This window comes from Haemorhous mexicanus, unplaced genomic scaffold (assembly GCF_027477595.1).
Source record: "Haemorhous mexicanus isolate bHaeMex1 unplaced genomic scaffold, bHaeMex1.pri scaffold_229_ctg1, whole genome shotgun sequence".
NCBI lineage: Eukaryota > Metazoa > Chordata > Aves > Passeriformes > Fringillidae > Haemorhous > Haemorhous mexicanus.
Genome location: NW_026776056.1, coordinates 1 through 24579, shown reverse-complemented (window position 1 = coordinate 24579; position 24579 = coordinate 1). Strand labels below are relative to the sequence as shown.

General features: G+C 65.1%; 1 protein-coding gene across 1 annotated transcript; it reads right to left on the bottom strand.

The window, feature by feature from the left end:
• Nucleotides 1-101: 101 nt before the first annotated feature.
• Nucleotides 102-24398, bottom strand: LOC132322978 (valine--tRNA ligase-like; the record flags this gene model as incomplete). The annotated part of the gene is given in 29 exon segments (XM_059837749.1): nt 102-215; nt 425-574; nt 1059-1234; nt 1857-1968; nt 2307-2473; nt 3035-3119; nt 3121-3180; nt 5035-5187; nt 6103-6233; nt 7169-7247; nt 7972-7986; nt 7988-8041; nt 9116-9220; nt 10607-10733; nt 11197-11266; nt 12420-12525; nt 13425-13515; nt 14645-14803; nt 15261-15364; nt 16618-16742; nt 17338-17428; nt 18205-18305; nt 19095-19134; nt 19136-19204; nt 20937-21056; nt 21132-21213; nt 22548-22712; nt 24273-24349; nt 24351-24398. Coding segments are annotated over 29 exon segments (2931 nt in total), but the record flags the coding sequence as incomplete, so codon positions are not given.
• Nucleotides 24399-24579: the final 181 nt, after the last annotated feature.

Genomic DNA, 24579 nt, shown 5'->3' with positions numbered 1-24579 from the left:
CCAGACTCAACCACGCCCCCTCATTAACCCGGCCGCACACGGGGGCGGAGCTTGGCGTGGCCACGCCCCCACAAGGGGTCCCCCAAATGACAGCGGCGGGGGCGGGGCCAAGAACGCCTTTATTTGGGGGGGGGTCCTGGGGGGGGTCACAGCATTTTCCTCATCAGCTCCTCGGCTTCCAGAACGTTCCGCAGCTCCGACTCCAGCTGGGCCAGCTGCGGGGGAGGGGACGCGGGCTGGGACCCCCCAGGACCCCCCAAAAATCCCCAAAATCCCCTCCCAGAGCCCCCCAACCCCCTCAGCACCCCCTGAGACCCCCCAAAATCCCCCCAGAGCCCCTCCCCCAGCCCTCAATGCCCCATCTGACCCCCCCAAACCCCCTCCCCCAGCCCCCAGACCCCCCCCAGGACCCCCCCGGCCCCACCTTGGCCTCGTCGGCCTCCTGCACGTGGGGGGGCACCTTCTGGGGGTACCCGGGGCCCCCCCGGCGCTCCCGGAGCCGCTCCAGGGCCCGGCCGAGCTCCCGGCGCCGCCCCCCGAGCCGGGCCAGCTCCGAGGGGGGGTCCACGATGCCCTAAAAGGGGGAAAAACCCCCCCAAAAACGGGGTCAGCTCCTTGTGACCCCCCCCACCCAACCCGGCTCCGAGGGGGGGTCCACGAGACCCTAAAATGGGGAAAATAACCCCAAAAACGGGGTGGGGCCGGGCCGGGATGGCACGGCGGTGCTGGGACCCCAAAGTGACCCCAAACCCCCCCAAAATGGCCCAAACCCCCCTAAAGTGAACCCAACCCCCCCAAAGGGACCCCAAAACTGACCCCCAACCCCCCTGAACCCCCCAAAGAGACCCCAAACCCCCCAAAGTGACCCAACCCCCCCTAAAGTGACCCCAAACCCCCCAAAGTGACCCCAAAGTGACCCCAAACCCCCCCCAAAATGGCCCAAACCCCCCTAAAGTGACCCCAAACCCCCCCAGTGCCCCCAAACCTCCCCAACTCCCCCCCCCCCACGGGGCGCTGACGTCACGGCGGCGGCGCTGACGTCACGGGGCGGGGCTCACCTGCAGCGCCAGGTGCACCGTGCAGCGCTCCGAGGCCACGGCCACGGCGCAGCCCTGGGGGGGCTCCCGACCCCCCCCCAGCAGCCGCACCGAGCCCACCCCCCCCAGCGCCCGCAGGAGCCCCCGGCAGCGCCGGGCCCGGGACCCCCAGGAGGGGTCGGGGCACTGCAGGAAACCTGGGCAGGGGGCACAGAGAGGGGTTAGAGACCCCCAGGGACCCCCAGGGACCCCCAGGGACCCCCGGGAACACCCTGAGACCCCCAGGGACCCCGGGACCCCCAGGAGGGGTCGGGGCACTGCAGGAAACCTGGGCAGGGGGAGATGGAGAGGGGGGTTAGAGACCCCCGGGACCCCCCTGAGACCCCCGGGAACACCCTGAGACCCCCAGGGACCCCCGGGACCCCCACCCAGGATCAGGGCACTGCAGGAAACCTGGGCAGGGGGCGCAGAGAGAGGGGTTAGAGACCCCCGGGACCCCCGGGACCACCCTGAGACCCCCGGGAACACTCTGAGACCCCCAGGGACCCCCGGGAACCCCCAGACACCCCCGGAGAGCCCCAAAGCCTCATCTGAGCCCCCCAAGGACCCCCCCAAACCTCCATTTGAGCCCCCCCAAAGCCCCCCAGGACCCCCCCAAGCCCCCCAAGCCCCCTCCCCACGCACAGGGGGGTCTCTGGCGGGTCAGGCCGTGCGCTGCCCGCAGGCTCCGCAGGGCCCGGGACCCCCCAGACCCCCATTAAACCCCCCCAAACCCTGGTTCAAGCCCCCCCAAGCCCCCCAAGCCCCCTCCCCACGCACAGGGGGGTCTCTGGCGGGTCAGGCCGTGCGCTGCCCGCAGGCTCCGCAGGGCCCGGGCGATGCCCAGCACGAACTCCATGGTGCCCTCGGCCTCCTCGTCCTGCCAGCAGAACTGGGGGGCACGGGGGGGTCAGGGACCCCCGAAACACCCCCGGGAACCCCTCGGGACCCCCGAAACACCCCCGGGAACCCCCCAAAACCCCCCCCGGCACCCCCACAACCTTCCCAGGGACCCCCCAGGAACCCCAATCCCCCCCTCAAACCCCCCAGGACCCCCAAAACCTCCACCAGAACCCCCCCAGGAACCCCCCAAATACCCCCAGGACCCCCCTGAGCCCCCCAAATCCCCCCCAGGGCTCCCCAAACCCCCCTAGGGACCCCCCAAACGCCCCCCAAATTCCCCCAGGGACCCCCCCGAGCCCCCCAGGCCCCCCAGGCCCCCCGCCCCACCTGCTCGGGCTCGGGGAAGGGGGCCAGGCTGACGCTGGGGGGCGCGGGGGGGTCCCGGGGCAGGCGCTGCCAGAGCTCCTCGGCCAGGAAGGGCATGAAGGGGGCCAGGAGGCGCAGCCCCGCCTCCAGACAGGTGAGCAGCGTGGCCCTGACGGCCTCCAGGTCACCTGGGGACCGCCACCATCATCATCTTCATCATCAGGAACCCAAAAAACCCCCAAACCCCCCCAAAAACCCCCCGAAAACCCCTCCAAAACCCCCCAAAAACCCCGGGACTGACACCTGCCCAGGTGAGCAGCGTGGCCCTGACGGCCTCCAGGTCACCTGGGGACCGCCACCATCATCATCATCTTCATCAGGAACCCAAAAACCCCCAAAACCCCTCCAAAAACCCCCAAAAAAACCCCAAAATCCCCCAAAAACCCCTCCAAAACCCCCCAAAACCCCCGGGACTGACACCTGCCCAGGTGAGCAGCGTGGCCCTGATGGCCTCCAGGTCACCTGGGACAGCATCGTCATCATCATCTTCATCATCAGGAACCCAAAAACCCCCCAAAACCCCCCCAAAAAAAACCCCAAAACCCCCCCAAAAACCCCCCCCAGAAACCCCCAAAAACCCCAGGACTGACACCTGCCCAGGTGAGCAGCCCCCCCAAAACCCCCCCAGGACCCCCCCAGCCCCCCCCAGCCGGGCCGAGCCCGGGGGTCTCCCGCCCCTCCCCCCTCACCTTGCTCCTCCTCCTCCTCCTCCTCCTCGTCGCCGTCCTCGTGGTGCCCCTCCCCCTCCTCGGGCCCCTCCCCCTCGCAGGGACCCCCCCGGGACCCCCCCGGGCTGGGCGGGGGTCGCTCGGGCCAGGACGGGCTTCACACACTCCTGGGGGGGGGGGAAAGGGTCAGGGACCCCCAAAACATCGGGGGACCCCCAAAAAAACCCAGAGACCCCAAAAAACATCTGGGGACCCCCAAAAAAACACCTGGGGACCCCCAAAACATCGGGGGACCCCCAAAAATCCCAGAGACCCCAAAAAACACCTGGGGACCCCAAAAACATCTGGGGATGACAAAAACCAGCCAGAAGCCGTGCCCGGCCATGGTGGTCCCACAAACCCCCATAACCCCAGTGTCCCCACGATGTCCCCAGTGTCCCCAGTGTCCCCAATGTCCCCCCAGTGTCCCCACGATGTCCCCAGTGTCCCCACAATGTCCCAAATGTCCCCAATGTCCCCAATGTCCCCAGTGTCCCCAGTGTCCCCACGATGTCCCCACGATGTCCCCAATGTCCCCAGTGTCCCCACGATGTCCCCTCTCACCAGGTACACGTCGCAGAGCTCGTACACCCAGAAGCCGTGCACGGCCGTGGTGGCCCCACGGAGCTCTGCACCCCCATAACCCCAGTGTCCCCAATGTCCCCACCATGTCCCCCCAGTGTCCCCAATGTCCCCAGTGTCCCCAATGTCCCCAGTGTCCCCAGAGCCATACCAGGTACACGTCGCAGAGCTCGTACACCCAGAAGCCGTGCACGGCCGTGGTGACACCACAAACCCCCATAACCCCAATGTCCCCACGATGTCCCCACGATGTCCCCAATGTCCCCAGTGTCCCCAATGTCCCCAGTGTCCCCACGATGTCCCCTCTCACCAGGTACACGTCGCAGAGCTCGTACACCCAGAAGCCGTGCACGGCCGTGGTGGCCCCACGGAGCTCTGCACCCCCATAACCCCAGTGTCCCCAATGTCCCCACCATGTCCCCCCAGTGTCCCCAATGTCCCCAGTGTCCCCAATGTCCCCAGTGTCCCCAGAGCCATACCAGGTACACGTCGCAGAGCTCGTACACCCAGAAGCCGTGCACGGCCGTGGTGACACCACAAACCCCCATAACCCCAATGTCCCCACGATGTCCCCACGATGTCCCCAATGTCCCCAGTGTCCCCAATGTCCCCAGTGTCCCCACGATGTCCCCTCTCACCAGGTACACGTCGCAGAGCTCGTACACCCAGAAGCCGTGCACGGCCGTGGTGGCCCCACAAACCCCCATAACCCCAAAACCCCCCTGAACACCCCCATAACCCCAGTGTCCCCCCAGTGTCCCCAGTGTCCCCAATGTCCCCCCAATGTCCCCAATGTCCCCACGATGTCCCCACGATGTCCCCACGATGTCCCCAATGTCCCCAGTGTCCCCAGTGTCCCCAGTGTCCCCCCAGTGTCCCCACGATGTCCCCAATGTCCCCACGATGTCCCCAATGTCCCCCCAGTGTCCCCTCTCACCAGGTACACGTCGCAGAGCTCGTACACCCAGAAGCCGTGCACGGCCGTGGTGACCCCACAGAGCTCTGCACCCCCATAACCCCTGTGTCCCCTCAATGTCCCCATGATGTCCCCAGTGTCCCCAGTGTCCCCAGAGCCATACCAGGTACACGTCACAGAGCTCGTACACCCAGAAGCCGTGCACGGCCGTGGTGGCCCCATGGAGCTCTGCACCCCCATAACCCCAGTGTCCCCAATGTCCCCAATGTCCCCAATGTCCCCAGTGTCCCCCCAGTGTCCCCAGTGTCCCCTCTCACCAGGTACACGTCGCAGAGCTCGTACACCCAGAAGCCGTGCACGGCCGTGGTGGCCCCACGGAGCTCTGCACCCCCATAACCCCAGTGTCCCCACGATGTCCCCAGTGTCCCCAATGTCCCCATGATGTCCCCAATGTCCCCAGTGTCCCCCCAGTGTCCCCTCTCACCAGGTACACGTCGCAGAGCTCGTACACCCAGAAGCCGTGCACGGCCGTGGTGGCCCCCGGGAAGTCGAAGCCCCCCAGGGCGGCGCCGCAGCCCCGCACGGCCCGGCTGAGGCGGCTGCGCACCCAGCGCTCCGCCAGGGACCCCCGCGCCACCTGGGGACATCAGAGGGGACATTGGGGGGTCATTGGGGGGTCAGGGGGTCACAGGGACACAGGGGACACGGGGGGGGCACAGGGACCCGCACGGCCCGGCTGAGGCGGCTGCGCACCCAGCGCTCCGCCAGGGACCCCCGCCGCACCTGGGGACATCGGGGGGGACATTGGGGGGTCATTGGGGGTCACCAGGGGGGTCAGGGGGTCACAGGGACCCCCAGGGGTCACAGGGACCCGCACGGCCCGGCTGAGGCGGCTGCGCACCCAGCGCTCCGCCAGGGACCCCCCGCGCCACCTGGGGACACAATGGGGACATTGGGGGGGTCAGGGGGTCATCAGGGGGGTCAGGGGGGTCATCAGGGGGGTCAGGGGGTCACAGGGGGGTCCCAGGGGGGTCTTGGGAGGATTCAGGGGGTCCTGGGGGTACCTGAGTGTCAGGGGAGTCTCAGGGGGTCTCAGGGGGGCTCAGGGGGGTTCCCTGTGTGTCGGGGGGTTCAGGGGGGGTCTCAGGGGGGTCTGGGGGGGGTCTGGGGGTTTCCCTGTGTCTCAGGGGGGGCTCAGGTGGGCTCAGGGGGGTCTGGGGGTTCCCTGTGTGTCGGGGGGCTCAGGGGGTCTCAGGGGGGGTCTCAGGGGGGTTTCCCTGTGTCTCAGGGGGGTTCAGGGGGGTCTGGGGGGGTTCCCTGTGTCCCCGGGGGGGTCTGGGGGTTACCTGTGTGTCGGGGGGCTCAGGTGGGCTCAGGGGGGTCTGGGGGTTACCTGTGTGTCGGGGGGCTCAGGGGGTCCTCAGAGGGGGTCTCAGGGGGGTCTGGGGGTTACCTGTGTGTCAGGGGGGCTCAGGGGGGCTCAGGGGGGTCTGGGGGTTACCTGTGTGTCGGGGGGGCTCAGGGGGTCTCAGGGGGGCTCAGGGGGGGTTACCTGTGCGTCGGGGGGGGGGCCGGTACCCCTCCCCCAGCGCGCCCGCAGCACGAAGCGCGCCCCGTTCCACACCTTGTTACAGAAATGGCGATAGCCCAGGACACGGCCCACGTCCAGGTTGATGTCCCGGCCTGGGGAGGGGGCACGGGGGGTCACGGGGGCTGGGGGGGGCTCAGGGGGGTCACAGGGGGGCTGGGGGTCACAGGGGGGTCAGGGGGGGTTTGGGGGTCACAGGGGGTCACTGGGGTCAGGTACCCCAGGACACGGCCCACGTCCAGGTTGATGTCCCGGCCTGGGGAGGGGGCACGGGGGGTCACGGGGGGGGTCAGGGGGTCACAGGGGGTCAGGGGGGCTGGGGGGGGTTTGGGGGTCACAGGGATCAGGTAGCCCAGGACACGGCCCCACGTCCAGGTTGATGTCGTGTCCCGGCCTGGGGAGGGGGCACGGGGGGTCACGGGGGAGTTTGGGGTGTTTTGGGGCAGTTTGGGGTGGTTTTGGGGTGATTTTGGGGCGTTTTGGGGGTGATTTTGGGGCATTTTGGGTGATTTTGGGGCGTTTTGGGGTGATTTAGGATGTTTTGAGGTGATTTGGGGTGATTTTGGGGTGTTTTGGGGTGATTTTGGGGGCATTTTGGGTGATTTTGGGGGTGTTTTGGGGTGATTTTTGGGTTGGTTTTGGGGTGTTTTGGGTGATTTTTGGGGTGATTTGGGGTGTTTTGGGATGTTTTGGGGTGTTTTGGGTGATTTTGGGGGTGTTTTGGGTGATTTTGGGGGTTGGTTTTGGGGTGATTTGGGGATGTTTTGGGGGTGATTTTGGGGGTGATTTTGGGGGCATTTTGGGGTGATTTTGGGGGGTTTTGAGGTGTTTTGGGGTGTTTTGGGTCGGTTTTGGGGTGTTTTGGGTGATTTTGGGGCATTTTTGGGGTGATTTTGGGGGGGTTTTGAGGTGATTTTGGGGTGTTTTGGGTCGGTTTTGGGGGTGATTTTTGGTCGGTTTTGGGGTGATTTGGGGTGTTTTAGGGTGATTTTGGGTCGGTTTTGGGGTGATTTGGGGGGGTTCTGGGTACCCTGGGCCGTGTAGGCGCAGAGGGCGAAGCGCAGCGCGTCCGTCCCGCACTCGGGGATCCCCTCGGGGAAGTCGCGTTTCTGGGGGGGCACCGGGGCATGAAGACCCCCAAAAACACCCCCGGGACCCCCCCAAATCCCCCCCAAATCCCCCTGGACCCATCCAGACCCCCAAAAACACCCCCGGGACCCCCCCAAATTCCCACCAGACCCCCCAAACCCACCCCAAATCCCCGCCAGACCCCCCCAATTCTCCCCAAATCTCACCCAAATTCCCAAACCCCCGTGGATTCCCCCAAAATTCCCAAATCTCCCTGAAATCCCCCCAAATCCCCCCCCAGGGGACCCCCCCCAATTCTCCCCAAAATCCCCCAAAACTCCCCCAAATCCCCCCAGACCCTCCCCAGGACCCCCCCAATTCTCCCCAAATCCCCCAAATCTTCCCCAAAACTTCCCCCTGGACCCCACAAATTCTCCCCAAATCCCCCCCAGATTTCCCCTGGACCCCCCAAATCCCCCAGACCCCCCCTCAAATCCCCCCCCAAATTTCCCCTGGACCACCCAAATCCCCCCCAGATTCCCCCTGGACCCCCCAAATCCCCCCAGACCCCCCCCCCCCCAAATTTCCCTGGACCCCCCAAATCCCCCCAAATCCCCCCCAATTCTCCCCAAAATCCCTCCAAATTCTCCCCAGACCCCCCCAAATCCCCCCAGACCCCCCCCCCAAATTTCCCCTGGACCCCCCAAATCCCCCCCAAATTCCCCCAGACCCCCCCCCAGACCCCCCCAGACCCCCCAGGCCCACCTGCCCCTCCCGGGCCCCGCTCCAGCTCCGCGGGGTCCAGGTTGCTGCTCTCCAGCTGCTGGTGCAGCTCCTGCGGGTTTGGGGCAGTTTGGGGCAGTTTGGGGCAGTTTGGGGAGATTTGGGGGAATTTGGGGGGAATTTTGGGGGGGCTTTGGGGGGTTTTGGAGGAGCATTTTGGGGATTTTGGGGAAATTTGGGGTGACTTTGAGGGATTTCCAGTGATTTTGGGGTGATTTGGGGGCAATTTTGGGGAAATTTGGGAGATTTGGGGAAATTTGGGGGATTTGGGGGGGAATTTTGGGAAATTTGGGGGGCTTTTGGGGGGGTTTCGAGGGAGCGTTTTGGGGATTTGGGGAAATTTGGGGTGACTTTGAGGGATTTTCAGTGATTTTGGGGCAATTTTGGGGGGCATTTTGGGGGATTTTGGGGAGGTTTGAGGATTTGGGGGATTTGGGGGGAATTGGGGGATTTGGAGGAGAATTTTGGGGGGACTTTTGGGGAATTTGGGGGGCTTTTGGGGGGATTTGGGGGAGCATTTTGGGGATTTTGGGGATTTTGGGGTGACTTTGAGGGATTTTCAGTGATTTTGGGGGCAATTTTGGGGGTTTTGGGGGCATTTGGGGGGATTTTGGGAGTTTTGCAGGATTTGGGGTGATTTTGGGGGTTTCTGGGGATTTTGGGGGGATTTTGGGGGGGGTTTGGGGGTTTTGGGGGATTTTGGGGGATTTTGGGGGATTTGGGGGGGTGATTTTGGGGGGGTTTGGGGGGGTTTGGGGTGCCTGGGGGATCTTTGGAAGATTTTTGGGAGGATTTTGGGGGTTTGGGGAATTTCTTTTTTTGTTCTTTGGGGGGTTTTGGGGGTTTTTTGAGGAATTTTAGGGGATTTAAAGGGATTTTGGGGGGTTTTGGGTGATTTGGGGGTTTTGGTGGTTTTTTGTGGGGTTTTGGGGGATTTAGGGTGTTTTTGGGGTTTTTGGGTGTTTTTGGGGGGATTTTGGGTGATTTTGGGGGAATTCTGGGGTGATTTGGGTGTTTTGGGGGTTTTTGGGTGTTTTTGTGGGTTTTTGGGGTTTTTGGCTGTTTTGGAGGGTTTTTGGGGTTTTTGGCTGTTTTGGAGGGTTTTTTGGGGTTTTTGGGGTCCCACCTGCAGCGTGACCCCCGTGATGACGTCCAGGGGGTCGATGACGTTGCCCAGGGATTTGCTCATCTTGCGGCCGTGGGCGTCGCGCACGATGGCGTGGAGGTACACCTGCACAGGTGAGACAGGTGAGACAGGGGAGGTACACCTGCACAGGTGAGACAGGTGAGACAGGGGAGGTACACCTGCACAGGTGAGACAGGTGAGACAGGTGAGACAGGGGAGACAGGGGAGGTACACCTGGACAGGTGAGACAGGTGAGACAGGTGAGACAGGGGAGTACACCTGCACAGGTGAGACAGGTGAGACAGGAGAGGTACACCTGCACAGGTGAGACAGGGGAGGTACACCTGCACAGGTGAGACAGTGAAACAGGGGGAGACAGGGGAGACAGGGGAGACAGGGGAGGTACACCTGCACAGGTGAGACAGGTGAGACAGGGGAGGTACACCTGCACAGGTGAGACAGGTGAGACAGGTGAGACAGGGGAGGTACACCTGCACAGGTGAGACAGGTGAGACAGGGCAGGTACACCTGGGGACAGGTGAGACAGGTGAGACAGGGGAGGTACACCTGGACAGGTGAGACAGGTGAGACAGGTGAGACAGGGGAGGTACACCTGCACAGGTGAGACAGGGGAGACAGGGGAGACAGGGGAGGTACACCTGGACAGGTGAGACAGGTGAGACAGGGGAGGTTACACCTGCACAGGTGAGACAGGTGAGACAGGGGAGGTACACCCTGGACAGGTGAGACAGGTGAGACACACCTGGGACAGGTGGGGTCAGGGCATTTTGGGGATATTTTTGGGGATATTTTTGGGGTGAATCTGGCTGGTTTTGGGTCCCACCTGGCGGAAGGGCAGCCTCCCGGTCAGCGCCAGCCCCAGCATCACCATCGGGGGTCTGGGGGGTCTGGGGGGTCAGGGGGGGGCTGTGTATGGTCTGGGGGGCTGTGTGAGGTCTGCAGTTTCTGGGATATTTTTGGGGATATTTTTGGGGTGAATCTGGCTGTTTTTGGGTCCCACCTGGCGGAAGGGCAGCCTCCCGGTCAGCGCCAGCCCCAGCATCACCATCAGGGGTCTGGGGGGGTTTGGGGGGGCTGTGTGGGGTCAGGGGGGTCTGTGTGAGCTCAGGAGGGTTCGGGGGATATTTTTGGGGATATTTTTGGGGTGAATCTGGGCGGTTTTGGGTCCCACCTGGCGGAAGGGCAGCCTCCTGGTCAGCGCCAGCCCCAGCATCACCCTCGGGGGTCTGGGGGGGTCTGGGGGGGGTCAGGGGGGGGCTGTGTGAGCTCAGGAGGGTTCAGGGATATTTTTGGGGTGAATCTGGCTGGTTTTGGGTCCCACCTGGCGGAAGGGCAGCCTCCCGGTCAGCGCCAGCCCCAGCATCACCCTCGGGGGTCTGGGGGGGTCTGGGGGGGGTCAGGGGGGGCTGTGTGAGCTCAGGAGGGTTCAGGGATATTTTTGGGGTGAATCTGGCTGGTTTTGGGTCCCACCTGGCGGAAGGGCAGCCTCCCGGTCAGCGCCAGCCCCAGCATCACCATCCGCGCCACCCAGAAGAACAGGATGTCGTGCCCGGTCTCCAGCAGCGAGCCGGGGTAGAAACGCTCCAGGTCGGGGGTCTGGGGGGCCCCAGCGTGAGAACGGGACCCCCAAAACCCACCAGGGACCCCCAAAACCCCCCAGGGACCCCCAAAACCCACCAGGGACCCCCAAAACCCACCAGGGACCCCCCCAGAGACCCCCAAAGTGGGGAATGGGACCCCAAAAATCCCCAGGGACCCCCCCCAGGGGGACCCCCAAAACCCCACAGGGACCCCCCCAGGGACCCCCAAAGTGAGAACGGGACCCCAAAACCCCCCAGGGACCCCCCCAGAGACCCCCAAAGTGAGAACGGGACCCCAAAACCCCCGGGGACCCCCAAAACCCACCAGGGAGCCCCCAAAGTGAGAATGGGATGCCCAAAACCCCCAGGGACCCCCAAAACCCACCAGGGACCCCCAAACCTCCTCAGAGACCCCCAAACCCCCCCTGGGACCCCCAAACCCCCCCCAAACCCCCCCAGCCCCCCCAGCCCCCCGTACCCGCGTCGGGCCAGCCGAAGATGGAGAAGGGGAAGAGGCCGGAGGAGAACCAGGTGTCCAACACGTCCTCGTCTGAGTGACCACAGTGACCAGAGTGACCAGAGAGGGACCAGGGAGTGACCAGGGGGTGACCAGGGAGTGACCACAGTGACCACAGTGACCAGAGAGGGACCAGAGTGACCAGGGGGTGACCAGGGGGTGACCAGGGGGTGACCAGGGAGTGACCACCAGTGACCATCAGTGACCAGGGGGTGACCAGAGAGTGACCAGAGAGTGACCAGAGTGACCAGAGTGACCAGGGGGTGACCAGGGAGTGACCAGAGTGACCAGGGGGTGACCAGGGAGTGACCAGGGGGTGACCAGAGTGACCACAGTGACCAGGGGGTGACCAGGGAGTGACCACAGTGACCAGGGGGTGACCAGAGTGACCAGGGAGTGACCAGGGGGTGACCAGAGTGACCACAGTGACCAGGGGGTGACCAGAGTGACCAGGGAGTGACCAGGGGGGTGACCAGTGACCATCAGTGACCAGGGAGTGACCAGGGAGTGACCACAGTGACCAGGGGGTGACCAGGGAGTGACCATCAGTGACCATCAGTGACCAGAGTGACCAGGGGGTGACCAGAGTGACCAGGGGGTGACCAGGGCGTGACCAGGGAGTGACCAGAGAGTGACCAGGGGGTGACCACAGTGACCAGAGTGACCAGAGTGACCAGGGGGTGACCAGGGGGTGACCAGGGAGTGACCAGGGAGTGACCAGGGGTGACCAGGGAGTGACCAGGGAGAGACCAGGGGGTGACCACCAGGTGCCTGCTTATTCTCCCCCCAGTTTGTCCCAGTTCCCTCCCAGTCCCTCCCAAGTCCGTCCCAGTCCCCCCAGTCCCTCCAAGTACCTCCCAGTCCCTCCCAGTTCCCCCCCAGACCCCCCCAATCCCCTCCCAGTCCCCCCAAACCCCCTCCCAGTTCCCTCCCAGTCCCTCCCAGTTCCTCCCAGTCCCCCCCAGTCCCTCCCAGTTCCCCCCCAGTCCCTCCCAGTCCCCCCCAGCCCCTCCCAGCCCCTCCCAGTCCCTCCCAGTTCCCTCCCAGCCCCTCCCAGTCCCTCCCAGTTCCCTCCCAGTCCCTCCCAGTCCCTCCCAGTCCCTCCCAGTTCCCTCCCAGTCCCTCCCAGTTCCCCCCCAGTCCCTCCCAGTTCCCTCCCAGTCCCTCCCAGTGCTCCCAGTCCCACCTTGTCTCAGCCTGACCAGTTCAGGGCTGACCCCGAACGCCGCGGCCGCTTTGGCCCGAGCCTCGTCCGGGGAGCGGCCGCTGACCCAGAACCGCTCATCCTCGTCCTGGGGACCCAAAAACCCCAAAATTCACCCCAAAAACCACCCCAAAAACAACCCCAAAACCACTCCTGACCCAGACCCGCTCATCCTCGTCCTGGGGACCCAAAAACCCCAAAATTCACCCCAAAACTGACCCCAAAACTGACCCCAAAACCCCTCCTGAGCCAGAACCGCTCATCCTCGTCCTGGGGACCCAAAAACCCCAAAATTCACCCCAAAACTGACCCCAAAACTGACCCCAAAACCCCTCCTGAGCCAGAACCGCTCATCCTCGTCCTGGGGACCCAAAAACCCCAAAATTCCCCCCAAAACCACCCCAAAACCCCCTCCTGACCCAGACCTGCTCATCCTCGTCCTGGGGACCCAAAAACCCCAAAATTCACCCCAAAACTGACCCCAAAACCCCCTCCTGACCCAGAACCGCTCATCCTCGTCCTGGGGACCCAAAAACCCCAAAATTCACCCCAAAAACCACCCCAAAACCCCCTCCTGACCCAGACCTGCTCATCCTCGTCCTGGGGACCCAAAAACCCCAAAATTCACCCCAAAACTGACCCCAAAACCCCCTCCTGACCCAGAACCGCTCATCCTCGTCCTGGGGACCCAAAATCCCCAAAATTTACCCCAAAAACCACCCCAAAACTGACCCCAAAACCCCCTCCTGACCCAGAACCGCTCATCCTCGTCCTGGGGACCCAAAATCCCCAAAATTCACCCCAAAACTGACCCTAAATCATGCAGAGACCCCTCCCAGTCCCTCCCAGTACAAACCAGTACAAACCAGTAACCCCAAATCCCCTTTAACCCTTTCCCAGCCCCTCCCAGTCCATCCCAGTTCCCTTTTTACCCCTCCCAGTCCCCCCCAGTCCCTCCCTGTCCCTCCCAGCCCCCCCAGCTCTCACCTGCCCGGGGGGCACCTGGGGGTCCTCGATGGTGACGAAGTAGGCGGGGATGCGATGGCCCCACCAGAGCTGGCGGGAGATGCACCAGTCCCTGGGGGAGGGGACAGGTGGGACAGGTGGGACAGGTGGGACAGGTGAGGGACAGGTGGGACAGGTGGGACAGGTGGGACAGGTGAGGGACAGGTGGGACAGGTGGGACAGGTGGGACAGGTGGGACAGGTGGGACAGGTGAGGGACAGGTGGGACAGGTGAGGGACAGGTGAGGGACAGGTGGGACAGGTGAGGGACAGGTGAGGGACAGGTGAGGGACAGGTGGGACAGGTGAGGGACAGGGACAGGTGAGACAGGTGGGACAGGTGGGACATGTGGGACAGGTGAGGGACAGGTGAGGGACAGGTGGGACAGGTGAGGGACAGGTGGGACAGGTGAGGGACAGGTGGGACAGGTGGGACAGGTGGGACAGGTGAGGGACAGGTGGGACAGGTGGGACAGGTGAGGGACAGTGGGACAGGTGGGACAGGTGGGACAGGTGAGGGACAGGTGAGGGACAGGTGGGACAGGTGGGACAGGTGGGACAGGTGGGACAGGTGGGACAGGTGAGGGACAGGTGGGACAGGTGGGGACAGGTGGGACAGGTGGGACAGGGGAGGGACAGGTGAGGGACAGTGGGACAGGTGGGACAGGTGAGGGACAGGTGGGACAGGTGAGGGACAGGTGAGGGACAGGTGGGACAGGTGGGACAGGTGGGACAGGTGAGGGACAGGTGAGGGACAGGTGGGACAGGTGGGACAGGTGGGACAGGTGAGGGACAGGTGAGGGACAGGTGGGACAGGTGGGACAGGTGAGGGACAGGTGAGGGACAGGTGGGACAGGTGGGACAGGTGGGACAGGTGAGGGACAGGTGGGACAGGTGGGACAGGTGAGGGACAGGTGAGGGACAGGTGAGGGCGGGGGGCACTGCTGGACAGCCAGGGGAGGGGCAGAGTTATGGGGCAGGTGTGGGTGTGGTTATGGGTGTGGTTATGGGTGTGGTTAGGGGGCGTGGCCTCACCTGATGTTGTCCATCCAGGTGAACCGGGTGTGGGTGTGGTTATGGGTGTGGTTATGGGGTGTGGCTATGGGTGTGGCCTCACCTGATGTTGTCCATCCAGGTGAACTGGTGTGGTTATGGGTGTGGTTATGGGTGTGGTTATGGGGTGTGGCTATGGGCGTGGCCTCACCTGATGTTGTCCATCCAGGTGAACCAGGTGCGGGCGTGGCCGGGCGGGTGCAGCCTCAGGTCCCCCCTGCGCACGGCGGCCGCCGCGGCCCCGGCCAGGCCCTGGCAGCGCACGAACCACTGGGGCACGGCCCGGGGCTCCAGGACATCCTTGGAGCGGCTGGGGGGACACCTGTGTCACCTGTGTGTCACCTGTGCCACCTGCGTGCCACCTGTGCCACCTGTGTGTCACCTGTGCCACCTGTGTGCCACCTGTGTGCCACCTGTGTGCCACCTGTCCCCCTCACCTGCAGATGAGCACCACCATGGGGTTCTCTGTGTGTCCCCCATGACCCCAGGTGTCCCCAGGTGTGGCCAGGTGTGCCCAGGTGTGTCACCTGTCCCCCCTCACCTGCAGATGGGCACCACCATGGGGTTCTCTGTTTGTCCCCCATGTCCCCAGGTGTCCCCAGGTGTGCCCAGGTGTCCCCCAGGTGTGCCCAGGTGTCCCCAGGTGTGCCCAGGTGTGCCCAGGTGTGCCAGGTGTGTCACCTGTCCCCCTCACCTGCAGATGGGCACCACCATGGGGTTTTCTGTGTGTCCCCCATGTCCCCAGGTGTGCCCAGGTGTGCACTCACCTGCAGATGGGCACCACCATGGGGTTCTCGGTCACCCCCCGGAACAGCCCCCGCTCCTTGAGGGTCTCCAGCAGCGCCCGGCGGGCCTGGAACCGCGGCATGCCCTGAGAGTGACCAGAGAGTGACCCCTGAGTGACCCTGAGTGACCCCTGAGTGACCCCTGAGTGACCCCTGAGTGACCCTGAGTGACCCTGAGTGACCCCTGAGTGACCCCTGAGTGACCAGAGTGACCCCTGAGTGACCCCTGAGTGACCCTGAGTGACCCCTGAGTGACCCTGAGTGACCCTGAGTGACCCCTGAGTGACCCTGAGTGACCCCTGAGTGACCTCTGAGTGACCCTGAGTGACCCTGAGTGACCCTGAGTGACCCCTGAGTGACCCTGAGTGACCCCTGAGTGACCCTGAGTGACCCTGAGTGACGCCGAGTGACCCCGAGTGACCCCGAGTGACCCCGAGTGACCCCTGAGTTACCTCTGAGTGACCCTGAGTGACCCCTGAGTGACCCCGAGTGACCCCTGAGTGACCCCTGAGTGACCCTGAGTGACCCTGAGTGACCCCTGAGTGACCCTGAGTGACCCCTGAGTGACCCCTGAGTGACCCCTGAGTGACCAGAGTGACCCTGAGTGACCCTGAGTGACCCCTGAGTGACCCTGAGTGACCCCTGAGTGACCCCTGAGTGACCCCTGAGTGACCCTGAGTGACCCTGAGTGACCCTGAGTGACCCCGAGTGACCCCTGAGTGACCCCTGAGTGACCCTGAGTGACCCCGAGTGACCCCTGAGTGACCCCTGAGTGACCCTGAGTGACCCCGAGTGACCCCTGAGTGACCCTGAGTGACCCCTGAGTGACCCTGAGTGACTCCTGAGTGACCACTGAGTGACCCCTGAGTGACCCTGAGTGACCCTGAGTGACCCCTGAGTGACCCTGAGTGACCCTGAGTGACCCTGAGTGACCCCTGAGTGACCCCTGAGTGACCCCTGAGTGACCCTGAGTGACCCTGAGTGACCCCTGACCCCTGAGTGACCAGAGTGACCCCGAGTGACCCCTGAGTGACCCTGAGTGACCCCTGAGTGACCCTGAGTGACCCTGAGTGACCCCGAGTGACCCCTGAGTGACCCTGAGTGACCCCTGAGTGACCCTGAGTGACCCTGAGTGACCCCCGAGTGACCCCTGAGTGACCCTGAGTGACCCTGAGTGACCCCTGAGTGACCCTGAGTGACCCTGAGTGACCACAACACCCCAAAACCCCCCAAAATGCCCCAAAACCCCCCCAAACCCCCCAAAATGATCCAAAATGCCCCAAAACGCCCCAAAATGCCCCAAAACGCCCCAAAACGCCCCAAACCCCCCAAAGCTCACCAGGTAGGGGGCGGGGACGTTGACCATGGCGCCGTCCTCGCCGATGACCTCGGCCACGCCCAGCCCGTGGCGCTGCCCCACCTCGAAGTCGGCGGCGTCGTGGGCGGGCGTGATCTTGACCGCGCCTGGGGGCGGGGCCTGGCCGTCGGGACACGCCCACCGAAGAGCAGGCCCGCCCTGGCCACGCCCAGGGGTGGCCGCGGTGGCCACGCCCTCGGGAGCATCAAGTGGCTGAGCCACGCCCCTTTGGGCCGCACCCATGTGAGCCACGCCCCAAAAGGGGCCACAGCCAATCAGGCCACGCCCTGATGTAACCACGCCCAAAGGGCTCCACCCCTCCCAGCCACGCCCTGAGGAACCACACCCTCTCGGGCCACACCCATGTGACACACCTTTAAATAACCACATCCACACAGCCACACCCCTCCAAGCCACGCCCCCAAACTGCCACACCCAAAGACAGACACACCCCAAAATAACCACACCCAATTAGGCCACACCCCTGTAAGCCACACCCTACAGTAACCATGTGCAACCAGGCCACACCCCTCCAAGCCACACCCCTCCAAACCAGCCACACCCTTCTAAGCCACACCCCAAACCACCGCCACCCAAAGAGACACACCCCTAAATAACCACACCCACCTAAACCACACCCCTCGAGCCCCACCCCAGGATGCCCCGCCCCCCGAGGCCCCGCCCCCGAGGCCCCGCCCCCACCTGTGCCGAACTGGGGGTCCACGAAGGCGTCGTGCAGCACGGGCAGGCGCCGCCCCGTGATCGGGTGCAGCACGTGCCGGCCCCGCAGGTGCTGCAGGTACACAGGGGGCGGGGCCGTGGGGACACGCCCAGGCCTGGCCACGCCCACACGGCACCCGCCTGTCCCTCACCTGGTACCTGGGGGGGCTCAGGTGTGCCTGGCCGTGCCCCCTGGTGTGCCAGCCCTGCCCCCCAGGTGTGCTCAGGTGTGCCCAGCCCCACCCCCAAGTGTGCCCAGGTGTGCCCAGATGTGCTCAGGTGTGCCAGCCCTGCCCCAGGTGTGCCCAGGTGCCCCCAGGTGTGCTCACGTGCCCTCACCTGGTACCGGGGTTCCTTGGGGGTGCCCAGCCCCGCCCCCAGGTGTGCCCAGCCCCACCCCCAGGTGTGCTCAGGTGCCCCCAGGTGTGCCCAGGAGCCCCAGGTGTGCCCAGCCCCACCCCCAGGTGTGCCCAGCCCCCGCCCCCAGGTGTGCCCAGGTGCCCCCAGGTGTGCCCAGCCCTGCCCCCAGGTGTGCCCAGCCCCACCCCCAGGTGTGCCCAGGAGCCCCCAGGTGTGCCCAGCCCCCGCCCCCAGATGTGCCCAGGTGTGCCCAGGTGTGCCCAGGTGCCCCCAGGTGTGCCCAGGTGTGCCCAGGTGTGCCAGGTGTGCCCAGCCCCACCCCCAGGTGTGCCCAGGTGCCCCCAGGTGTGCCCAGGAGCCCCCAGGTGTGCCCAGGTGCCCCCAGGTGTGCCCAGCCCCGCCCCCAGGTGCCCCCAGGTGTGCCCAGCCCCGCCCCCAGGTGTGCCCAGGTGCCCCCAGGTGCCCCCAGGTGTGCCCAGGTGCGCTCACCTGGTACCGGGGGTCCTCGGGGTGCACGGCCACGGCCTCGTCCCCCAGCATCGTCTCCAGGCGCGTCGTGGCCACCACGACCTCGGGGTCCTCGCCCTCACCTGGGGAGGGGGCGGGGTCACACCGGGACCCCCCGGGACCCCCAGGGACCCCCCCAGACCCCCCGGGACCCCCAGGGACCCCCAGGGACCCCCCCCAGACCCCCAGGGACCCCCCTAATCCCCCTGGGACCCCCAGGGATCCCCCAAACCCCACAGGGACTCCCCCCCCCAAATCCCCAGAGCCCCCCAGCCCCAATTACCAGCCCCCTCCAGGGGGTCTCCAAGCCCCCAGCCCCAATTACCAGCCCCCTCCAGGGGGTCCCTGAGCCCCCAGCCCCCCCCCGAGCCCCCAGCCCCAATTACCAGCCCCCTCCGGGGGGTCCCAGCCCCCTCCCGAGCCCCCAGCCCCCCCCCCGAGCCCCCAGCCCCAATTACCAGCCCCCCCCCCGAGCCCCCAGCCCCCCCCCGAGCCCCCAGCCCCAATTACCAGCCCCCTCCAGGGGGTCCCAGCCCCCTCCCGAGCCCCCAGCCCCAATTACCAGCCCCCTCCAGGGGGTCCCAGCCCCCCCTCAAGCCCCCAGCCCCAATTACCAGCCCCCTCCAGGGGGTCCCAGCCCACCCCCGAGCCCCCAGCCCCAATTACCAGCCCACTCCAGGGGGTCCCAGCCCCCCCCCGAGCCCCCAGCCCCAATTACCAGCCCCCTCCAGGGGTCCCAGCCCCCTCCCGAGCCCCCAGCCCAATTACCAGCCCCCTCCAGGGGGTCCCAGCCCCCCCTCAAGCCCCCAGCCCCAATTACCAGCCCCCTCCAGGGGGTCCCAGCCCCCCCCCGAGCCCCCAGCCCCAATTACCAGCCCCCTCCAGGGGGTAGGCGAAGGCCACCAGCACCCCCGAACTCCACGGGCTCCTCGTAGCCCGGCACACACAGCAGAGTGCGGCCCCCCAGCTCCCGCTTCTCCACCTGCGAGACCCCCAGGAACCCCCTCAATTTATGGGAGACCCCCCAGGAACCTCCTCAATTTATGGGGGATCCCCAAAACCCCCCAAAACCCCCCCAAAATACCCCACTGAGACCCCCGGCACACACAGCAGCGTGCGGCCCCCCAGCTCCCGCTTCTCCACCTGCGAGACCCCCAGGAACCCCCCAAAATCCTCACTGAGACCCCCAGGAACCTCCTCACATTATGAGGGACCCCCAAAACCCCCCCAAAACCCCCCCAAAATACCCCACCGAGACCCCCGGCACACACAGCAGCGTGCGGCCCCCCAGCTCCCGCTTCTCCACCTGCGAGACCCCCAGGAACCCCCCAAAATCCTCACTGAGACCCCCAGGAACCTCCTCAAATTATGGGGGACCCCCAGGAACCTCCTCAATTTATGGGGGACCCCAAAAACCCCCCCAAAACCCCCCCAAAATACCCCACCGAGACCCCCGGCACACACAGCAGCGTGCGGCCCCCCAGCTCCCACTTCTCCACCTGCGAGACCCCCAAAATCCTCCTCAAAATACCCACTGAGACCCCCAGGAACCTCCTCAATTTATGGGGGACCCCAAAAACCCCCCAGCTCCCGCTTCTCCACCTGCGAGACCCCCAAAAGCCCCCCAAAATCTGCACTGAGACCCCCAAATTCCTCCTCAAATTCGGGGGGACCCCCAAAATCCCCAGAGACCCCCCCCCAATTTAGGGGAGCGCAGGGTGCAGCTCCAGGGCACCATCCTGGGGGGGTTTTGGGGGAGTTTTGGGGTGATTTGGGGCAGTGTTTTATGGGATGTTTTGGGGTGATTTGGGGTGATTTGGGGTGATTTGGGGCAGTGTTTTACAGGATGTTTTGGGGTGATTTTGGGGTGGTTTTGGGGTGATTTTGGGGTGGTTTTGGGGTGGTTTTGGGGTGATTTTGGGGTGGTTTTGGGGTGGTTTTGGGGTGATTTTGGGGTGGTTTTGGGGTGATTTTGGGGTGATTTGGGGCAGTTTCAGTACCTCGATGTCGGAGATGGCCGAGCGCAGGGCACAGCTCCAGTGCACGACCCCGGGATTTTGGGGTATTTTGGGGTGATTTGGGGCAGTGTTTTACGGGATGTTTTGGGGTGATTTTGGGGTGATTTGGGGCAGTTTCAGTACCTCGATGTCGGAGATGGCCGAGCGCAGGGCGCAGCTCCAGTGCACGATCCCAGGGGGGTTTTGGGGTGATTTGGGGTGATTTGGGGCAGTGCTTTACGGGATGTTTTGGGGTGGTTTTGGGGTGATTTTGGGGTGATTTTGGGGTGGTTTTGGGGTATTTTGGGGTGATTCGGGGCAGTTTCAGTACCTCAATGTCAGAAATAGCTGAGCGCAGGGCGCAGCTCCAGTGCACGATCCCGGAGGGTTTTTGGGGTGTTTTGGGGTGTTTTGGGGCAGTGTTTTACGGGATGTTTTGGGGTGATTTTGGGGTGATTTTGGGGCAGTGTTTTACGGGATGTTTTGGGATGGTTTTGGGGTGGTTTTGGGGTGATTTTGGGGTGATTCCAGGCAGTTTCAGTACCTCAATGTCAGAAATGGCCGAGCGCAGGGCGCAGCTCCAGTGCACGATCCCAGGATTTTGGGGTGTTTTGGGGTGATTTTGGGGTGATTTGTGGTATTTTGGGGCAGTGTTTTACGGGATGTTTTGGGGTGATTTTGGGGTGGTTTTGGGGTGATTTTGGTCAGTTTCAGTACCTCGATGTCAGAAATAGCTGAGCGCAGGGCGCAGCTCCAGTGCACGATGCGCCGGCTCCGGTAGATCAGGCCCTGCTCGTGCAGCCTGACGAAGGCCTCGGTCACCGCCCGGCTCATTTTCTGGGGGTCAGGGGGGGTCAGGGGGGGTCAAGGGGGTCAGGGGGGCTGGGGACCCCCCCGGAGCCCCCCACTCACGGGGTCCATGGTGAAGCAGGCGCGCTCCCAGTCCATGGAGGCTCCCAGGCGCCGCAGCTGCTGGTAAATGCGGTCGCCCTTCCTGGGGAGGGGGAGAGGCTGGGGTCACCCTGGGGTCACCCTGGGGTCACCCTGGGGTTTGTGGGTCACCCTGGGGTCACCCTGGGGTCACCCCGGGGTCTGTGGGTCACTGTGGGGTCACTCTGGGGCCACCCTGGGGTCTGTGGGTCACTGTGGGGTCACCCTGGGGTCACCCTGGGGTCTGTGGGTCACCCTGGGGTCACCCTGGGGTCACCCCGGGGTCTGTGGGTCACTCTGGGGTCACCCTGGGGTCACCCTGGGGTCTGTGGGTCACCCTGGGGTCACTCCGGGGTCTGTGGGTCACTCTGGGGTCACCCTGGGGTCATTCTGGGGTCTGTGGGTCACCCTGGGGTCACCCCGGGGTCACCCTGGGGTCACTCTGGGGTCACCCTGGGGTCCCTCTGGGGTCACTTTGGGGTGCCATGGGTCACTTTGGGGTCCCTCTGGGGTGCCATGGGTCACTTTGGGGTCACTTTGGGGTCCCTCTGGGGTCACTCTGGGGCCCCTCTGGGGTGCCATGGGTCACTCTGGGGTCACTCTGGGGTCATTCAGGGGTGCCATGGGTCACCCTGGGGTCCTTTTGGGGTCCCTGGTCACTCTGGGGTGCCCTGGGTGACTTTGGGGTCTCTGTAGGGTCACTCAGGGGTCACTCAGGGGTCCCTGGATCATTTTGGAGTCACTTTGGGGTGCCATGGGGTCACTCTGGGGTCACTTTGGGGTGCTGGGGATGGCCCTGGGGTCACTCTGGTCACCCCGGGGTCACTGTGGGGCACACCCCCCAGCGGTCAGGGGTCCCTCGGGGGTCCCTGGGGGTCCCCGGGGGTCCCTGGGGTCACTCTGGTCACCCCGGGGTCACTGTGGGGCACACCCCCCAGCGGTCAGGGGTCCCTGGGGGTCCCGGGGGTCACTCTGGTCACCCTGGGGTCACTGTGGGGCACACCCCCCAGCGGTCAGGGGTCCCTCGGGGGTCCCTGGGGTCACTCTGGGGTCACCCCAGGGTCACTGTGGGACACACCCCCCAGCGGTCAGGGGTCCCTGGGGGTCCCGGGGGTCACTCTGTTCACCCCGGGGTCACTGTGGGGCACTCCCCCCGGCGGTCAGGGGTCCCTGGGGGTCCCTGGGGGTCCCGGGGGGTCCCGGGGGGTCCCGGGGGTCCCGGGGGTCACTCTGATCACCCCGGGGTCACTGTGGGGCACACCCCCCAGCGGTCAGGGGTCCCTCGGGGGTCCCTGGGGTCACTCTGGTCACCCCGGGGTCACTGTGGGGCACACCCCCCAGCGGTCAGGGGTCCCTGGGGGTCCCGGGGGGTCCCCGGGGGTCCCGGGGGTCACTCACTCCTCCTTCCAGCGCCACACCTCCCCCAGGAAGGCCTCGCGGCCCAGCTGGTGCCGGGTGAGGCCCCGCGAGCGCAGCAGGCGCCGCTCCACGACCACCTGGGTGGCGATGCCAGCGTGGTCACAGCCCGGGGCCCAGAGCGTGGTCAGCCCCCGCATCCTGTGCCTGGGGACAGAGGGGACATTGGGGACATTGGGGGGATTGGGGGGATTGGGGACATTGGGGACATTGGGGGGATTGGGGTCACTGCAGTCATTGGGGACATTGGGGTCACAGCGTGGTCACAGCCCGGGGCCCAGAGCGTGGTCAGCCCCCGCATCCTGTGCCTGGGGGGACATTGGGGACATTGGGGACATTGGGGACATTGGGGACATTGGGGTCACAGTGGGGTTACAGCCCGGGGCCCAGAGCGTGGTCAGCCCCCGCATGCGGTGCCTGGGGACAGTGGGGACAGTGGGGACATTGGGGACACTGCAGTCATTGGGGACATTGGGGTCACAGCCCGGGGCCCAGAGCGTGGTCAGCCCCCGCATCCTTGTGCCTGGGGACAGAGGGGACAGTGGGGACAGCAGGGACATTGGGGACATTGGGGACATTGGGGGGATTGGGGACACTGCAGTCATTGGGGACATTGGGGTCACAGCGTGGTCACAGCCCGGGGCCCAGAGCGTGGTCAGCCCCCGCATCCTGTGCCTGGGGGGACATTGGGGACATTGGGGACAGCAGGGACATTGGGGACATTGGGGATATCGGGGACATTGGGGACATTGGGGTCACAGTGGGGTCACAGCGTGGTCACAGCCCGGGGCCCAGAGCGTGGTCAGCCCCCGCATCCTGTGCCTGGGGGGCATTGGGGTCATTGGGGACATTTGGGGACATTGGGGACAGTGGGGACATTGGGGACAGCAGGGACATTGGGGACATTGGGGTCACTGGGGACATTGGGGTCACTGGGGACATTGGGGGGATTGGGGACATTGGGGGGATTGGGTCATTGGGGGGATTGGGGTCACTGCAGTCATTGGGGACATTGGGGTCACAGCGTGGTCACAGCCCGGGGCCCAGAGCGTGGTCAGCCCCCGCATCCTGTGCCTGGGGGGACATTGGGGACATCGGGGGATTGGGGACATCGGGGGGATTGGGGGGATTGGGGTCACTGCAGTCATTGGGGACATTGGGGTCACAGCGTGGTCAGCTGGTCAGCCCCTGCATGCGGTGCCGGGCGGCCGGGGGGACATTGGGGGGATTGGGGACATTGGGGTCACTCCACAAATCCCAGGTGGTCACTCAAGGTCACTCCCCTGTCCCTGATTGTCACTGTGGTCACTCCCCTGTCCCCAGGGGTCACTCCCTGTCCCCAGGGGTCACTCCCTGTCCCCAGGGGGTCACTCCTGTCCCCAGGGGTCACTCCCTGTCCCCAATGGTCACTCCCTGTCCCCAGGGGTCACTCTGGTCACTGTGGTCACTCCCTATCCCCCCTGTCCCCAGTGGTCACTCCCTGTCCCCAATGGTCACTGTGGTCACTGTGGTCACTCCCTGTCCCCAGGGGTCACTCCCCTGTCCCCAGGGGTCACTCTGGTCACTCCTGTCCCCAATGGTCCCTGATGGTCACTCCCTGTCCCCAGGGGTCACTGTGGTCACTCCCTGTCCCCAATGGTCACTCCCTGTCCCCAATGGTCACTCCCTGTCCCCAATGGTCACTCCCTGTCCCCAGGGGTCACTCACCAGCGGGCCAGCGTGTCCTGGATGGCCACGGTCAGGGCGTGGCCCAGGTGCAGGGTCCCGGTGACGTTGGGGGGGGGGGAGGCACATCACGAACACCCCCCGGGGGTTGGGGGTCTCCAGGGAGCGCTGGGGGGGGGCACGGGGGGGTCAGGGGGGCTCCGGGACCCCCAGGGAGCCCCAGAGACCCCAAAACTGCCCCCAGGACCCCCAGAACTGCCCCCAGGACCCCCAAAACTGCCCCAAATCCCCCCAAAACTGCCCCAGGACCCCCAAAACTGCCCCAAACCCCCCCAGAACTGCCCCAGGA